The following is a 16,711-nucleotide window of genomic DNA, read 5'->3' as shown; positions in this document are numbered from 1 at the left end:
GCAGTTTGCAGAAAAATGCTTTGATCGTAGCTGATCTTTTTTACATTGTTTCAACGTCTGCAGACAATAAATCAATGTAAAAAGGACCAGTTTTGCTGGCTGGGACATACAGCATAGTGGTATGTAACACAGAACTAGGAAACTCTTTAAAGTTTAACCAGAATTGTAAACAGTTGTAGGAAGTATCAGTTGTAATGCGCGTTGCAGCCTAGTCAGCACAGACATCTTCTCAACATTACGCCCATTCACAATAAACCTTTTTTTAGTAAATTGGTTAAACGAATCAATCGTATAATCGTATCAAAACGTCTGGCAAATAGGTGATTCGATTAACCGATTTCGTCTGTATAATTTTGTTTTGTTTATAAGTTTAGTAAGTCAAATGTGAAGGTTGCAATGAACTTTTTTGGTTACGGAATTGTTGAATGTGTAGAAATCCTTCTAGATGCAGAAGAGAGACGGTAGGTAGAGCTTGGAATATTTTGAATGAATAAGATCATTGAATAAGAATCAAAGTGTGGCTGAATGGTGAGATTGTCTCGGTAACGTTCGAAAGCAAACCTTACTCGAAGACTATATATCTGTTCATACTACCTGAACTCACCATTCTCTTCTTAAACATAGGCTACACTTTACCTGAAAGAGTAACACTTAGGTGCCAAAATGGTCTAATGATGAAAAATGCATGTTAACTTTCTTTTTACCAGTGGCAACAATGTATGGTCTCCAAACACAATTCAGACACATTAAAATCTTTACTTGCTAAACTTACTACCGTAAGTTTGAGTGGTTGCAGTTTAAATTCTGGGTCCACGTCTTTTAGGCGCAGACAGTTGGGCGCTGGTCAAATAGGCGCGCACACTGTGGCGTCTGGAAATTTAGGTGCGGAGCACTGTGGCGCCGTTCATTTAGGTGCTACTCCTAGTAAAGTCTGCAGATTGTATCAGCTCAGCTTTGGCAAAACCTAGTCGGGGTTTTGACGGAAGACTAAGTTACTCTTCACTCAAGCCTACCACCCGCTTGAGTATAGGCTACAGTATATTTTTTACTGATGTTTAGTGTAGTTATTATTTGACTTAACTAAAAGTGAACTCAGTCATGTTTGGAAACTTGAATAATTTATTGATAAAGCTTTCGCCGACGCAAACCTGGACTGACGACAAATAAATGGCGAACACGCCCATTAAAAAAACAATATGTTTTTCTGTTCAATATAACATTTCGTGTGAAAAGCATTGCCGGTTTAAGCAGCTTCACTTACCGAAGCCATGACATATTTTTCTGTCTAATACAACATTTTGTGTGAAAAGCATTGCCGGATAAAGCAGCTTCACTCACTGAAGCCATGACTAACAACAAATAAACGCATGCGCATTAACAAACCAACATATTTTTCTGTTCAATATAATATTTTGTGTGAAAAGCATTGCCCTACCGGCCAAGCTGATACAATTTGCAGACTTTAATAGGAATAGCATTTAAATGAACGGGCGCCACAGTGCTCCGCACCTAAATATCCAGACGCCACAGTGTGCCCGCCTATTTGACGGGCGCCTAACTGTCTGCGCCTAAAAGACTTCCTCCCTAAATTCCATACCGGTAGATGTAATTTCTTGTTGGTTTTACACAAGTTAAGTAAAATGTATAAAAAAGCAAGGTCAAAATATTTTGGCCGCTCTACTTAAAGTTGAAACCAATAATGTTGGTATCATGTGCTGAAAATATTTTGATTGTTTTTTTTTTTTTAGAAAAAAAGTTGAACATCGTACTTCAGAAACCAAGACTGAAAATTTGTGCATCTACTATGATGGTGAAACTGTATCAGGGGCTGTCAATGTTGTGTTAAAACCTGGAACTAAACTTGAACATAAAGGAATAAAAATAGAATTGATTGGACAAATAGGTCAGTAAGTAGTTGCAATAAATGAAAAAATGAATTGTTTCACCCATAACAGCATATAAACAAAGACCTTGCCACATGTACCGGTTATGGTTTAATTTTACTGCAAGTTAACCTGTTAAGAGCAGTCCGATGTTGGCAATATGTATATGTGGCTTGTTTGATAAATACCTGTAGTTTGTGTGCTGGTACATAGTCTTCATATATATTTTCGAGGTACTTTTGTGTTACTGCATTATTGCAAGACCCTCTTTATGGATTTTCAAGACAAAGTTTAAAATCTATATACTTTATTATTTTGCAAATAAATCCAGACTGGTAGCAAAATTTTTAAGATGTTGAAACACTATCATAAGAGCCTATGTTGAATTTTGAAAAGTGTTAAAAAGTGTCCAGTCTAAAATAAACTCATTCTAATGAAAAATCAATATAGCAATCATTTTGTACGCTCCTTGTATTATGTTTGTGGTGGTAAATTAATCAATTAAGCATTGTGTTATATGTAGCTACGTTCGAATTGATTGATAGTCTCAACCAACTTTAAAATATTGCTATCATAAGATGATGATGTTAGAAAATGTATATAATAGGCCTATTACTAAAAATCTATGTAAAAAACAATACTTTACAAAATGTTAAGAAACATTTTTCTCCCTATTTTTTTTTTTATAAAATAAAAGCCATAAAGTTGTTTATTTTTAAACCAGTAACGTCTCATCAGCCTGGTACAATAAGGGTCCACGTCTTTTAGGCGCTGGTCTAATAGGCGCGCACACTGTGGCGTCTGGATATTTAGGTGCGGAGCATTGTGGCGCCCGTTCATTTAGGTGCTATTCCTAGTAAAGTCTGCAGATTGTATCAGCTTGGCAGGTAAGGCAATGCTTTTCACAGAAAATGTTATATTGAACAGAAAAATATGTCATGGTTTCCATATGAGTGAAGCTGCTTAAACCGACAATGCTTTTCACACAAAATGTTATATTGAACAGAAAAATGTTGTTTTGTCAATGGGCGTGTGGAGATGAGGTGCGAGACAACGCTCTACTACTCTTGATAGTACACATCTCCACATGACATTTGCTATGCATCTTGAACACAGGTTGCAGCCAAATGGAACCTTACTTAATCTTTAACTTTCGCAATTACTTCTGCTCGGGATGGATTGGTCATGTGGCGGATACGTAACTACGTATGAGACAACGTTCTACTACATGAATACATTTCTATAGGGCATATGAACCCGGGTCTGCTACTATTCGGCGAGTCCGATTCGGCTAATCCGATTCGGCGAGTTCCCTATTCGGCGAGAGCCTTTTTTGGCGAGTGCCCTATTCGGCGAGTTTTTGAAATTTTATTTTTGAAAGGGAGTTATCGGGTACCGTAGCCTAATTATAATTGCCGTTTTTACATCGTTAAACCAACGAGATATAACACCATGAGTGGAAACTCCTCTTTTTGCTCCGTTTTACGTGTCGGCCGTCACGCTTCACTACAGACATTTGCGCAGTAGATTAAACGGACATCACAAGAGTTTTAGATGGGATGTTCCTTCGATTTTATGTGCGTTGAGCTCTACCACTGAGCTATCTCACCGCCTAAGGTGCTTGGCTAATTAGTAATATAGTTTTGTACCATGGGTAAGGTGCTATCCACATGTTAGGCTATTTTCAACCTGTTATTTAACATTATGTTAGTGTCAGAAGCCTAAAATTAAACTCTAGTGCAGCCCTAAAGTTAACCCAGCCAAGCTACTGTTAGCCTGTCAGCAACTTAATCAATTTTGAAGAACCTGAATTTCTAATAAGCCGTCTAGACTAGCGTCGTAAGTCTTACAATGTTTTTAAAACCTTAGGCTATAGTCTTGCACTGTTGCTAGTTGAATCGTGAAATTATAATAATAATAATAATAATGATAGCATTTATATCCCGCTCAGATTAATGAATGATTGATATCAGAGCGGCTCTCAATTTAATGTTTAGGTATAGAATAGTAAGTAACAAATAAAACAGTGAAAAGGCAATAATTGATAGGTAGAATCACAAGCTCAGAGATATAATGCCGATAATATGCTGTATGCCTTAATGTAGTAATGGCACACCACGCCATCACTTGTTTAGTGTGCCTAGCAAGAATTATTGTAAAGAAAACAAGAATGGGCAATGGGAAGGCGTAGCACTACAACATAAAGTACTTTCATTTACATTTTATTGTAAAACAACGAGCAATATTCCGTACATTAGTGTCTTTACTGTAACGCTTTACGCAGACTGATGTTGTTTTTCTGAACATCACCAATGACTTTGAGCTTTAAAATCTTCGTTTTTTGATAGGTACGAATTTTAAAATATAGCTTGCAAATGTGGTTTACAATATATGACACAATGTCCCAGTCGTTGGTTAATAAATACAAACTGTTTATATCAATCTCCTTAAACACAGTCTGCATTGTATTACAAAAGCTGAAATGTTTTCGAAAATCCACTTCCAGCCTCAGCAAAATTTTCATCAGAGTAGGACTTGGCTTCAGTAATGTTCCGTATTCGTCGTTTTGTAGTGTGTCAATCATAGATGAACCCGCTGTGCAACTGGTGTCACTTTCTAGTTTAGACAAAATGCCTTGTTGTTCATCTGTGGCACTGCGCTTTAATTTTCGTAACACGTATCCCCCAATATATTCTATTATGTGTATTTCATCAGTTGTAAGCACCGTATTAGTGGTTTGTTGTTGTTGTTGTAAAACTTTGCTATTTTCATCTCTGAAATGTAAATTTCAAAACGTTAATGTTTGTGTATTGAACATACATGCTGGCAAGAGTATTTAATGGTATACAAATCGTAAATTCGTGCTATTTTTTACGGTAATGTAGGCAAAGTTAAAATATGCATCTTGCCCCGTTTTATGCATCTTGAGTATGTCTCATTTACTGGCTGGTATAGACAATTGCGTTATCTATTTGGCGACTTTATATGAAGTTTTTGGATATCGACCAATAAATACAGACTGAATTAAGACAAGTTTCGTACTTGAAGATAAGACGGAGAGATTGGGATTGGCTCAGTCAACAGCAATCCCACGAGATCACTGGATAAGCATATTAATCATTGAAGGCAGTTTCTGAAATCTGGCAGAACTGTCGTTCGTCGTACCAGACATTATTGAAATAAATGTAAATCACTGTTGATAAGCTACATTGGTTACAAACTCTACAAACGAAAACGCGATATATGATGTCTTAGTTGCAACCTGAAGGGGGTATGGGCCTCCGTTTCAAGAAATTAGGGGCCTCATTTTGCTATTTTGACGTCTGGAATGTGGTCTAACAATTTCCCCTTTTTACGTCGATTCGACGTAGGCAGGTGTTGAATAGATGCAATATTTGCGATATGTTTTAATTTGGCAGACTGGATATGCCTACCACAGCAATTGTTACACACAAGTTGCTGACTGCAGTCAGATTTTAACGTTGATCCGTCGTCGCCAGACGTAGAAACAATGTGTAAATGAACGATTCAGGCTATAAAGTTGTCTTGCCAGTCTACAGGCAGGTAATATGCGGAAATGTAGTACCATACCTTTTCTGGTGTTATTACATGTGTTTCCAGCGTGCTCTCCCGTTGGTTTTGTAAGTTTTCGGACATAAGTGACATCTGCAAAAATACCGGATAATATATCCAAACAATTTTATTCAGCTTTCAACACACAACTGCACAATTTAATTAGAGGTGCGAGGTCCTTTGAAACGCTTTCTTACCCAAATTCACGTTGCACTGTAGACGCGCTCGTTGAAATGGGAATACTTTGAAATTCTTCATCTTCGATTATTTCCACAAGATACTCGACGGTTAAATTATCAGAACTGTTTTCCATTGCACTGTTATAAAAAGCCAAACTTCTTCTAGCCCTGTTGGTTGTTTATAGCTGGATAAGATAAACTTTGATAACCATATAGCCTACAGTCAGTCGTTTTGTATCGTATTTCGTAGACCTTTGCTACCCTATACTAATTTAATATTGTTGTTAGCAAGAGCCTATGTATTTACCCTGCTTATTGACCTGTAACATCCTGATTAACCTACTTCAAAATTTCACACAATAATCTGAAAAGACAAGCGGTAACGAAAATAAACTTTTAAACCACCTAACAATAATACTATGGTCGGAACAGTCCAATTGCTTCGTGGTATTCGCTGTCACTTTAGCCTTGCTTTAGTGCATTCTTAGCACGCCGTACACCCGTACGGTCGCAGTCTGTAGCCTTCCATGTGCAAGCAGTGAACCATGAAACGTACGACGTAGAGAAACGAGAGAGATAAAAGAGAAACACTAAGAGAAGAGTGAGTTTCCACTCATTGTGTTATATCTCGTTGGTTAAACGTTGAAATCGTGCAGAAAAGAATAAAAATAAAATGTTTGAACTATTAAATTAAAATTCGTCATGTCAGTTCAGTTGAGTTGTTTTTATTTCTGACCATCATATGAAAAACAATACATGTCAACATAGCTAAGGTAGAAGCGACAAAACGCGAACGTTAAAACGTGCTTGTGACCGAAGTAAGTTATTGAGTTGAAAGATATTTGGCACGGTCGCAACACCTTCAGAAAAATTTAAGAAATGAACGGAAAATAAAAAAAATAAAATGTTACAAAAAAAAATCATGTTTAATGTCTATAAGTTAGTACTTTTGAATAGTTAAAATGATTAGTTGTTTGGATCAACAAATGTGTAGCCTACAGCTTGGATTGAAAGGAAATTATCGGGTACCGTAGCCTAGTTATCCCAACCAGCAGAAATTGCCGTTTTTACATCGATTTAACGTCGCTAAAGGTTGAAATCGTGTAGAAAAGAGAACTTTGCTGACTAGGATACGTTGAAACTGGGAAACATTCACAGAAGCTCTTCGATTTGTTCCGAGAACCCATTTAGCCTAACAGTTCATTTGTACATTGATTCAACGTCTGAATACATTATCTTAAAAATGCAACGTATCGAAGGGCTTCTGTGAATGTTTCTCAGTTTCAACGCAGGCCCTAAAACTCGTGTTTTTTTCCGGCAGCCATCGTGGCCTACCGAGAGCTCCTTCTCGGCGGCCAAATCTGCGTGCTTGGAGGCCAAAATACAATAACGATAGCACAAGTAAATAGCATTAAATTTGCAACAAAGTTAAAATGATCACTTAGCGTTGTTGAAGTCTGGGCGACGTCCTGCAATAGAATCGTTGTACCACGCAATAAATGCTTTATCGAGATTGTAATCCGATATTGCGGGACCATCTAACGACCCTAAATTGTTCTAACTGCTCGCAGCTCAGTCAATTGTTTCAACTGCATACCGCCTTTCATAAAACCTGACCATTCATTCCATTATGATGTCACCATTGAGCATAGGCGTCGAAATAGGGTGGGCAGGGTGGGCGACGCCCACCCTGCCGTGAAACGAGGGTGGGCAAAATATGTTTCGCCCACCCTGTTTTCATGCCACTTATGAAGTGTTCGTTACAATTATTTCCGTTTTTCTTAAACGCTGGACTATCCAACCAACTGCAGCGCAACTTCTTGTTTTACGCTATGTCTCTCGCTAGGTATCCGACAGAACAAAGCAATTCCGTAACAACGCTGCATGGAAAAACGGCGGTACGCACTGCATTGTTGTTGCTACGGCAACTGCCACAGCTGGCAATTCCTGGTGAGAGAAAGCCACGTTTGATCTTTTCTCCAAATTTGCGTCGGCAATTTGATCTTTTCTCCGAATGGTCTCACTTTCGTTACGTCACAATCAAACTTCAGTTCCCGGTCAGCGTAAGGGAATGTGAATATGACATCATAATGAACATGACAATAAAATAACCGATACAAACTAAAGACGTACTAAAAACAATCGCTTTTACAAATGCGGCAAATCCGAAGGCGCCACTTTAAAGATAACAGGTCACGAGTCACGCGCTTTTTAGGTCGCAAAGGAAAACATAAAAGAAGTTTGTTTAGTTTAGCAGCGCTCATAAGATCGCAAGATGCAAGAAAGAAAACATCCAACCTATTAAAGCTTAATTGCTGCAGCGACGCTAAACGCAGTCTTTGTGAGAAAGACTAACCACACTTTTCGAAATTAGCGTCGGCAATTGCCGAGGTGATTGTAAGGACAACAAGATTACAAGAAAAAACTAATTTTCTTAGACTACACCAGACTAAGAGATTGATTAATCTTACTATTGCTGGATCTTTTATTTGGGTTACTTCCTACTTCGCCGGCGCTTAGACACGTGCCCAGCTGGGAGAATCTTTTATAAAAATATCACCCTATAATTCAGGCCTCGAAACTGAAGGCGGCCATCGCCGCGATTAACCTACAAAAACCGACATTTTGTCCGCCGGGTCTCGCCCTCCCGTCGGCCGCATTTGTCCGCCATGAAGCTCCGAGAAAATTTTACGCAAGCGGCCTTGTAAATAAAGTAGTAGTACTTTGCCACTTATAATCACAAAGGACCAGAAAAGAGTTAAAGCACCCGATAAATCACAATACACCCTGTATTTATGCTTGAATTGTTAACATTATTGAGTGATCAAGCAGCTGATGTCTGACGATAAGCTGGATGCAAGTGACATCACAATACACTTTATTGATGCGATATATTCAGTCTTCGAAATTAGCGTCGGCAAATGGCGCATTAGCGTCGGCAATGAAAATGCCGAGGCCATACGAGCGCTTGTAATGTTAGGGTTAAACATTCCTCCCAGTCGTTATGGCACAGCATAGATTTATTCCCTAGTCAACACCCTGATGGATCTTTATGAAAAAAAAGAGGCCTGTGGAGTAGTATCAAAGCCCGAAAGCCGCAAAACGTGGACGCTTCATTGCGAACGGCAAAGACGATATAGATTTACAGCCAAGCTATGAGCCTCTTGATGTGTCTGATTCCAGTGATGACGCGACAACCTCGTGCTCCGATACAGCATCTGATGATTCCGATTCTGACAGCTAGTTCTTTATCAAACAGACTTTTTGTTGTTCGCAGTATCCCAATTGTGCCGAAATTATGTTAGTGTATACGTAAATCGAGGCAATCTTCTCGCAGGGAGCTATTAATTTGTTACTTGTATCTGGTTGAGCAATTTACGTTATTTTATGATAATTCAACGTTGCTAGATGTCGAATTAATGTAAAACAAACGTAACTTTCTTATTGGGCATTGTTGTTACGCAATATAACCGAGCGGAAAAATTAAATCGATTTGTGCTGACTCGAACGTTGAATCAACCCAAAATTAACTTACTTTTCCCCGTGAGTTATTTAACGTGAATTCCTGCAACAGCGTGCCACGTGCGTATCTTGTAGCTCGCTTTATCGCTACTTTTGGCATTATTACATCACAACAAATCAAACAGTGCGGTCGTGATAGACTACTCTAGTATATTTTTCGCTTTTGCCGAAGTAAAAATGTGTGTCGAAGTTCCGATGGCCGCCATGTGCTTGTGATTGGCCGCCGAACAGCTTGCTTCAGTCGGACACGTTTGGCCGCCGGAAAAAAAAGGTGTTTCAAGGCCTGCTATTTGCATTGATTTAACTCCAGTAGACGTCAAATTATTGTAAGCATCTACTCCTTGTTGCGCCTCGCTTTCCGTTATCTCGTCCAGCTGATACAGCATCTGATGATACCGATTCTGACTAGTTCATCAAACAGACTTTGTGTTGCTCGCAGTGTCCCAATTGTGCCGAAATTATGTTGGCTTATAAGCTTACGTAAATCGAGGCGATCTTCTCGCAGGGAGCTATTAATATGTTACCTGTACCTGGTTGAGTAATTTACGTTATTTTATCATAATTCAACATCGCTAGATGTCGAATTCATGTAAAACAAACGTAAATTTCTTATTGGGCATTGTTGTTACGCAATATAACCCGCCGGAAAAATTAAATCGATTTGTGCTGACTCAAACGTTGAATCAACCCAAAATTAACTTACTTTCCCCTCCCCGTGAGTTTTTTAACGTGAATTACCGTAACAGCGTGCGTATCGCGTTGCTCGCTTTATCACTACTTTTGGTATTATTACATCACAACAAATCAAACAATGCGTTCGTAATAGACTACTCTAGTATATTTTTCGCTTCTCGTTTTACATGTTTTAGTACAATCTTTTCCTAATAAATATTCACAGTAATTGCCGAGGCAATTTCAAATTTTGCCGTTTGGCCTCGGCAACGTTTTTGCCGAAGTAAAAATATGTTCATTTTGAAGACTGAACCATTGCGAATTTGCAAACACACATTCAATGAAATCTGTTTGAAAACTCTTGCCCACCCAGAATTCCTCTCTTCTAAGAAAAAATCGACGCCTATGCCATTGAGGGTGTGAAGTCACTAACCCACAGCGTTCTCAACTATGAAGACACGTGTTTTACCCACGGATGTCAACTAACCTAGTTCTCCTTTTTAACAACGATTCAATATCCGACAACATTGAATCGATATAAAAACGACAATATTGCTAGCCGATGTAAATTAGCACTTCGGATTAACACTTCATCAAAATTAACAACGGGAATTGCAAACAAGACTTACAGCGCTGGTGATCGCAGCTGGATATATTCAATACAACAGTAGTGACTATGATGCGCTGACCTAATTCTGCGTCACTCTTTGATACTACATATTTTCGACATTCAATCCACGATCATTCTATTGCGAAATTAAATAATTGGCTAGAAGAAACTTGCGAAGAAGAAGCGGCCAAACTTGGCCGACGTTGGAGGTAGCACAGGCGGTCATTCAAGCACTACTTAGCGGCCATGGCCACCGGCTGCTTTAAGGCTTGCAACGTATCCTGGTCATCAAAGTTCTCTTTTCTACACGATTTCTACGTTTAGCGACGTTAAAACGATAGGCCGCACATTTGGTTAGCCTTTTCATTCTGTAACTACAATGTAAAAATGAACTGTTAGGCTAACTGGGTTCCTGGAACAAATTTTTGCTGGTAGGGATAACTAGGCTACGGTACCCGATAATTTCCTTTCAATCCAAGCTGTAGGCCACACATTTGTTGATCCAACCTAATCATTTTAACTATTCAAAAGTACTAACTTATAGATATAAACATGATTTTTTTTTGTAACATTTTATTTTTTTTATTTTCCCTTCACATCTTAAATTTTTCTGAAGGTGTTGCGACCGTGCCAAATATCTTTCAACTCAATAACTTACTTTGGTCACAAGCACGTTTTAACGTTCGCGTTTTGTCGCTTCTACCTTAAAAACAACTGAACGGACATGACGAATTCAAGCACGTTTTAGCGTTCGCGTTTTGTCGCTTTTATCTTTGCTATGTTGACGTGTATTGTTTTTGATATGATGGTCAGAAATAAAAACAACTGAACTGACATGACGAATTTTAATTTAATAGTTCAAACATTTTATTTTAATTCCTTTATGCACGTTCAGCGACATTAAAACGATGTGAAAACAGTTAGGCTACGGTACCCGATAATTCCCTTTCAAAAATAAAATTTCAAAAACTCGCCGAATAGGGCACTCGCCGAAAAAGGCTCTCGCCGAATAGGGAACTCGCCGAATCGGGCTAGCCGAATCGGATTAGCCGAATCGGACTCGCCGAAACGGGCCATTCCGTATGAACCCTGGCTACAAGTTGCAAGCATAATGGTGCGACTTTGCTCGTTATTAAACCTAGTCGGAGTTATGACGGAAAACTAAGTTAATCTTCACTCAAGCCTACCACCCGCTTGAATATAGGCTACGGTATATTTTTTACTGACGTTTAGTGTAGTTATTATTTGACTCACTAAAAGTAAACTCAGTCATGTTCGGAAACTTGAATAATTTATTGATAAAGCTTTCGCCGACGCAAACCTGGACTAACAAATAAACGCCGAACACGCGCATTAAAAAACAATGTGATATATTTTTCTGTTCAATATAACATTTTGTGTGAAAAGCATTGCCGGTTTAAGCAGCTTCACTCACGGAAGCCATGACATATTTTTCTGTTCAATATAACATTTTCTGTGAAAAGCATTGCCCTACCTGCCAAGCTAATACAATCTGCAGACTTTACTAGGAATTGTACCTAAATGAACGGGCGCCACAGTGCTCCGCACCTAAATATCCAGACGCCACAGTGTGTGCGCCTGTTTGACCGGCGCCTAACTGTCTGCGCCTAAAAGACTTGCTCCCTACAATAATTACTTGGAGGCAAACTTTTGGCTTGTTTTTGATGATGCTATTTTTTGTAATGCATTATTTGAGCGATGTTCCTTTTGCAACATTGGATCATTCAACGATCTATATTGTTACTTGTTTGAAACTTGGCGCATTCCACGGGTATTGTACAACTTTATAAACTTTTTTATTGACCTTCATGTCTTTTAGATATTTTTTATGACCGAACGAGTCATTATGAGTTTACAACACTCACAAAACATCTTGCCAGTGCTGGTACACTTACTCAGAGCAAAGCGTTTGCCTTTGAATTTCCCCATGTAGAAAAACCATACGAATCGTACTTTGGAAGCAATGTACACTTGCGGTATGCATTATATATACTTTGGTATTTATGATATTGCGGTTTGATCATGCTGGTCAACTTATTTTAAATGTTTCGTTGCCAAATAATAATTTTGCATTACCTTTGGCTTTTGCTGATCGTTGCGTAGAGTCAGTCTAATTATTCTACCATTTCTATATATTTGAATGATAATTATAATTGATACGACATCTTAGTGTATTGACAGCATTCTTACTTTGAACAGATATCTGCTTAAAGTGACTGTGGGAAGGCGTCTGACCGATCTGATTAAAGAACTGGAGTTTGTTGTTCACACTCTCAGTACGTATCCCGATGACAAATGCACCAGCATCAAAATGGAAGTGGGGATTGAGGACTGTCTTCACCTTGAATTCGAATACAATCGTCAGAAGTAGGTTTCACTTTGTAGTGCTTCATGAACGGGTTTGTTGCTGTAATTTTATATTCTATGATGAACATGAGGTAAACCAGTAGTCTACAATACTAATGCTATACCACCCATACAACTGCCAATTGATTGGATGTTGGTGACTGGTGTATTGGTGTAACCTACTTTTATCATTCTAGAGAGCTTGTAATTGTGTGCTGCATTGCATGTAGCTTTGGATTGTGGCTATAGGAAATGTTGGCGTGAAGTTATTGAAACTCTGATGTGCACTACGATTTTGTCCTTTGATCTTGAACAAACTGTGTCAGTCGTATAATGTATCGTATCTTCACTCTTGAGATAAAATTCTAGTCGATTTGTTGTAGATTTCTGCTCAGATATGAATAAGACGTGAGTTTGCCTTACTCGAAGATCTGGACAGTGCTGATCTGAGCTAAACATACTTTTTTATTACTCCCGATTTTGTTTTTGTATGTAAATGTCAGTTTTGTTTTTTTTTCTTGCAGATACCATTTGAATGATGCTATCATTGGAAAGATCTATTTTCTTCTCGTAAGAGTCAAAATCAAGCACATGGAAGTCCACATCATCAAGAGGGAAACCACAGGATCAGGTCCCAGTGTCTTCAATGAAGACGACGTAATAACAAAGTTTGAGATAATGGACGGGGCTCCTGTGAAAGGTAAGTGTGCTGCAGGCATAGGAAATGAAATTTGGTTGCAATTCAGAGATGAAGATGGACAGCCTTTTTCTGGTTGGATGCTATGCGATTGAACTTCTTTTAGCCGTAGATTTAAATACGTTTTCCGTTAGCAGCTGTCACAGGGCACGCAATCATCAAACGATTTCAAGAACCTTTGATTGCACATCAATAGCGAAGTCGTCTTCCACATCTACCCCAAATAGTATGGAATTGTTGCGACGTTTGTCGGTTGCTACAAAAAGACGAAGTCAAAAGTTTGACAAAGTGTTGTTGCATGTGTAAAGTGATTGCACACGAATAGTGTGGAAAGCACTCGATGCAACTTGTAGCCATGCTGGCTAGCTGATTGCAACGGAGTATTCTTAATTTGTTTAGATTTTAGAAGCTAGTCAAGATTTCTACGTGGTAATAAAGATTTTTCAACAGCAAAGGGCAATCACATCACCACTGCTTTGTCATAAAACAAGCCACTTTATAAAAAAGAGGCCTCATCTTCATTAGCAAATAAAAACAATCCCTAATTAGGCAATGTTCTCAAGCTGAAAATTTCTTCCTACGAGGAAGAAATTGAAGTTATAATTTGAGCGCGACGATGTGTCATAGATGTTACTTTTTGAAACTTGCTTCGTATCTGCGAGCTCGATGATGTCATCTCATTGTTAGGATCTAGTCATATTTTTTCTTCCCCGTTTGAAACTACCTTGTATTATTGTTTCAAAATAGTGCAAATAAACTTTTTAACTTGTAAATATCAGAAAGTTGTCACGTTGTTATGCTGCATCTTAGATTAGACTATGCTTATCAGATCGTATTCACACTACGTCACGCAAAGCAGCACACACCTGCCGTGTCATTGCTCTATCCTTTTAAGTTTTTGTCGGTAGCTAAGACCATATAAGCAGTGATTGAAACGACACCTTTTCAGAGCAAGCAATCACATTTACCCCTTACTTTTGTGCAAAACTACAGACACATGTAACGAAAACAATTTACTGGGAAAATGAAAAAGACTATTTTCATAAATGTTCAAAATTGTCAAAAGTAACAGATTTGATACCGGCGTCAACGCCCCAGACACCAAGTAGAATAGTTGACTTGTCTGGGGTAGGGTAAAACATTGTTACTTTTTCATTGTGCCGCTTGCAGGAGAGTCTATCCCCATCCGTTTGTTTTTGGCCGGTTATGGTTTGACCACAACGATGAGAGACATCAACAAGAAGTTCTCTGTCCGATATTTTCTCAACCTCGTCCTCATCGACGAAGAAGATCGAAGATATTTTAAGCAGCAAGTAGGCGTCGCAATTATTTGTGTCATTTTTAGGCAAATATCCTCCTAATTCAAGACTTTTCAATATTGGGTAAATTTACCCTTTGGAAGTAATTTCATTCAAGAGGATAAATTTCCAGGAAAAGGAAAGGTAGAAGGTGTGCCCAGTTTTCATCCGGTGACGTTCCCTTCACCGAGGGTGGCCGGATCCACCTCCACGTGCCGCAATCGCCTTCACACCCTGCCTCTATAATCTATATCGATCCAAAGCATCCTCTCTTGTCAAGCTGGCCTTGCTGCTTTTCTCCTTAAATTGCCGTTTTCACGTTTTCTTGGATTGTCCTTGTTTCCTACGACTATCCACTCGCAACTTCAGCGCTCCTCTCAAAACATCATCTTCATCCCTTCTCAAAACATGTCCGATTGCCCGTACCACTCCATTCGATTTTGTTTGCTTATCAACATTCTCATTCAACCCAAGCAAGTTTATAAGTTTCTCAGTATTCTTTTTGTCCATCGGTTTCACACCACACATTGCCCTCACCTCATAGAATGCATACAAAAATCCTAAATTCTGACATGAAAAAAGCTGGCTGGATCTAAGTGTACCTTCAAAATGTCCGCAAAGGGTAAAAATGTTGCGAATCCCTGTTATGATTTGTAACAGATTATGTTGAGCGTTATTTGCTGACAAACAACGCATCCAACGATTTGTTACTTGATGAGTGAAAGCATGACCACAACTGCCCATTGCATTGCAGGAGATAATTTTATGGCGCAAGGGAAACTTCCATGGACAAGTCGACAATAGCATTGAAGATTCGACACGGCGTTTTTAAATTTTGTTGTAGTTACTAGTTATGTTTCTATAAAATATACGTTTAACTCTTTTTCTCGCTAGCTAGAAGAACCGGTACTGCCGTATGTGATTTGCTGTACTCTCCAGTATATTGGACATTTTCCTTCAGTCATAACTTCAATTGTTTAATGTTTATGCTTTAAATTTTCATTTATCGTGTTACATGCTTCAAACCACACAGTTAAACTGGTTCTATCTTCCATCTAAACATTTTTATTTGCGTTTTGACTACCTGAAACTAATTTACCTTCGTCGGGGAAGCGTTTACTTTTCTATGTTTTGTTTGTCAAACATCGCGTTTGCTGTGATCAGTTCAAAACTTTGATGGCAGTATTTGCGATGTTGTACTCTTGCTTAAGATAGTTGTACTCTGCTTTAAGATCGTATGTGCAATTATGTACCTACTCTGGTGGGCGTTGTTTTCAAAGCGTTTATTGCGTTGTTGTTTTTTGAAGTCTAAGTTTTCAATCATAGTGAGTTTACATTGCTTTATCATCTCCAAACTAGCCAAATATGTAGGCTATCGTATGCTGTATATCCCAGACAGCAAATCAACTGTTTTTTACAACAAACGTTGAATCAATGTAAAACAAGCGTTGATTTGCTGTCTTGAATGGTGTGGTATGGGATAATTAAAGTTTACAGTTTCACAAAGTTCACTTTCCTGAATATCACCACAAATCCGACGCAGAAGACAAGGAAAATTATGAACTTGGCCGAGCTACAGTATTTTAAAACCTCATTCTTATTTTAAACACGAGAGGAAGGTGGGAAATCAAGGGGTCAATAATAAAATGAAAAGCGTTTTTCAAACTAAAAGTAGTCTCAATATGATGGCTGATAGTGATGTTATTGGACACAGTGTAATGGGTGAAGCAGTTAGGAACCCGCAGAAAGGGCTGTAGTAGGCTATATCTTTTTGATGTGATTGGGCACAGTTAAGTGTAGCCAACTGAACATCCAAAGCAATTATTCTACCAAAGCGCAGACATAAAAAGGTTATTCGGCAAATTTTTTTTCAAACATTTCCCTCTTTGTCATCTGCATCTTACGTTTAA

General features: G+C 38.5%; 1 protein-coding gene across 1 annotated transcript; it reads left to right on the top strand.

Annotated features, from left to right (window-relative positions):
• The first annotated feature begins 317 nt into the window (after window positions 1-317).
• On the top strand, window positions 318-16,711 carry LOC145770074 (vacuolar protein sorting-associated protein 26B-like). Its single transcript, XM_082581662.1, has 7 exons — window positions 318-461; window positions 1,749-1,903; window positions 12,280-12,436; window positions 12,660-12,827; window positions 13,331-13,506; window positions 14,674-14,816; window positions 15,556-16,711. The coding sequence occupies exons 1-7, from the start codon at window positions 397-399 to the stop codon at window positions 15,631-15,633; spliced, it is 942 nt and encodes a 313-aa protein (XP_082437788.1). The 5' UTR covers window positions 318-396; the 3' UTR covers window positions 15,634-16,711.

This window comes from Aplidium turbinatum, chromosome 5 (assembly GCF_918807975.1).
Source record: "Aplidium turbinatum chromosome 5, kaAplTurb1.1, whole genome shotgun sequence".
Lineage (NCBI taxonomy): Eukaryota > Metazoa > Chordata > Ascidiacea > Aplousobranchia > Polyclinidae > Aplidium > Aplidium turbinatum.
This window is presented reverse-complemented; position numbering and strand designations above follow the sequence as displayed.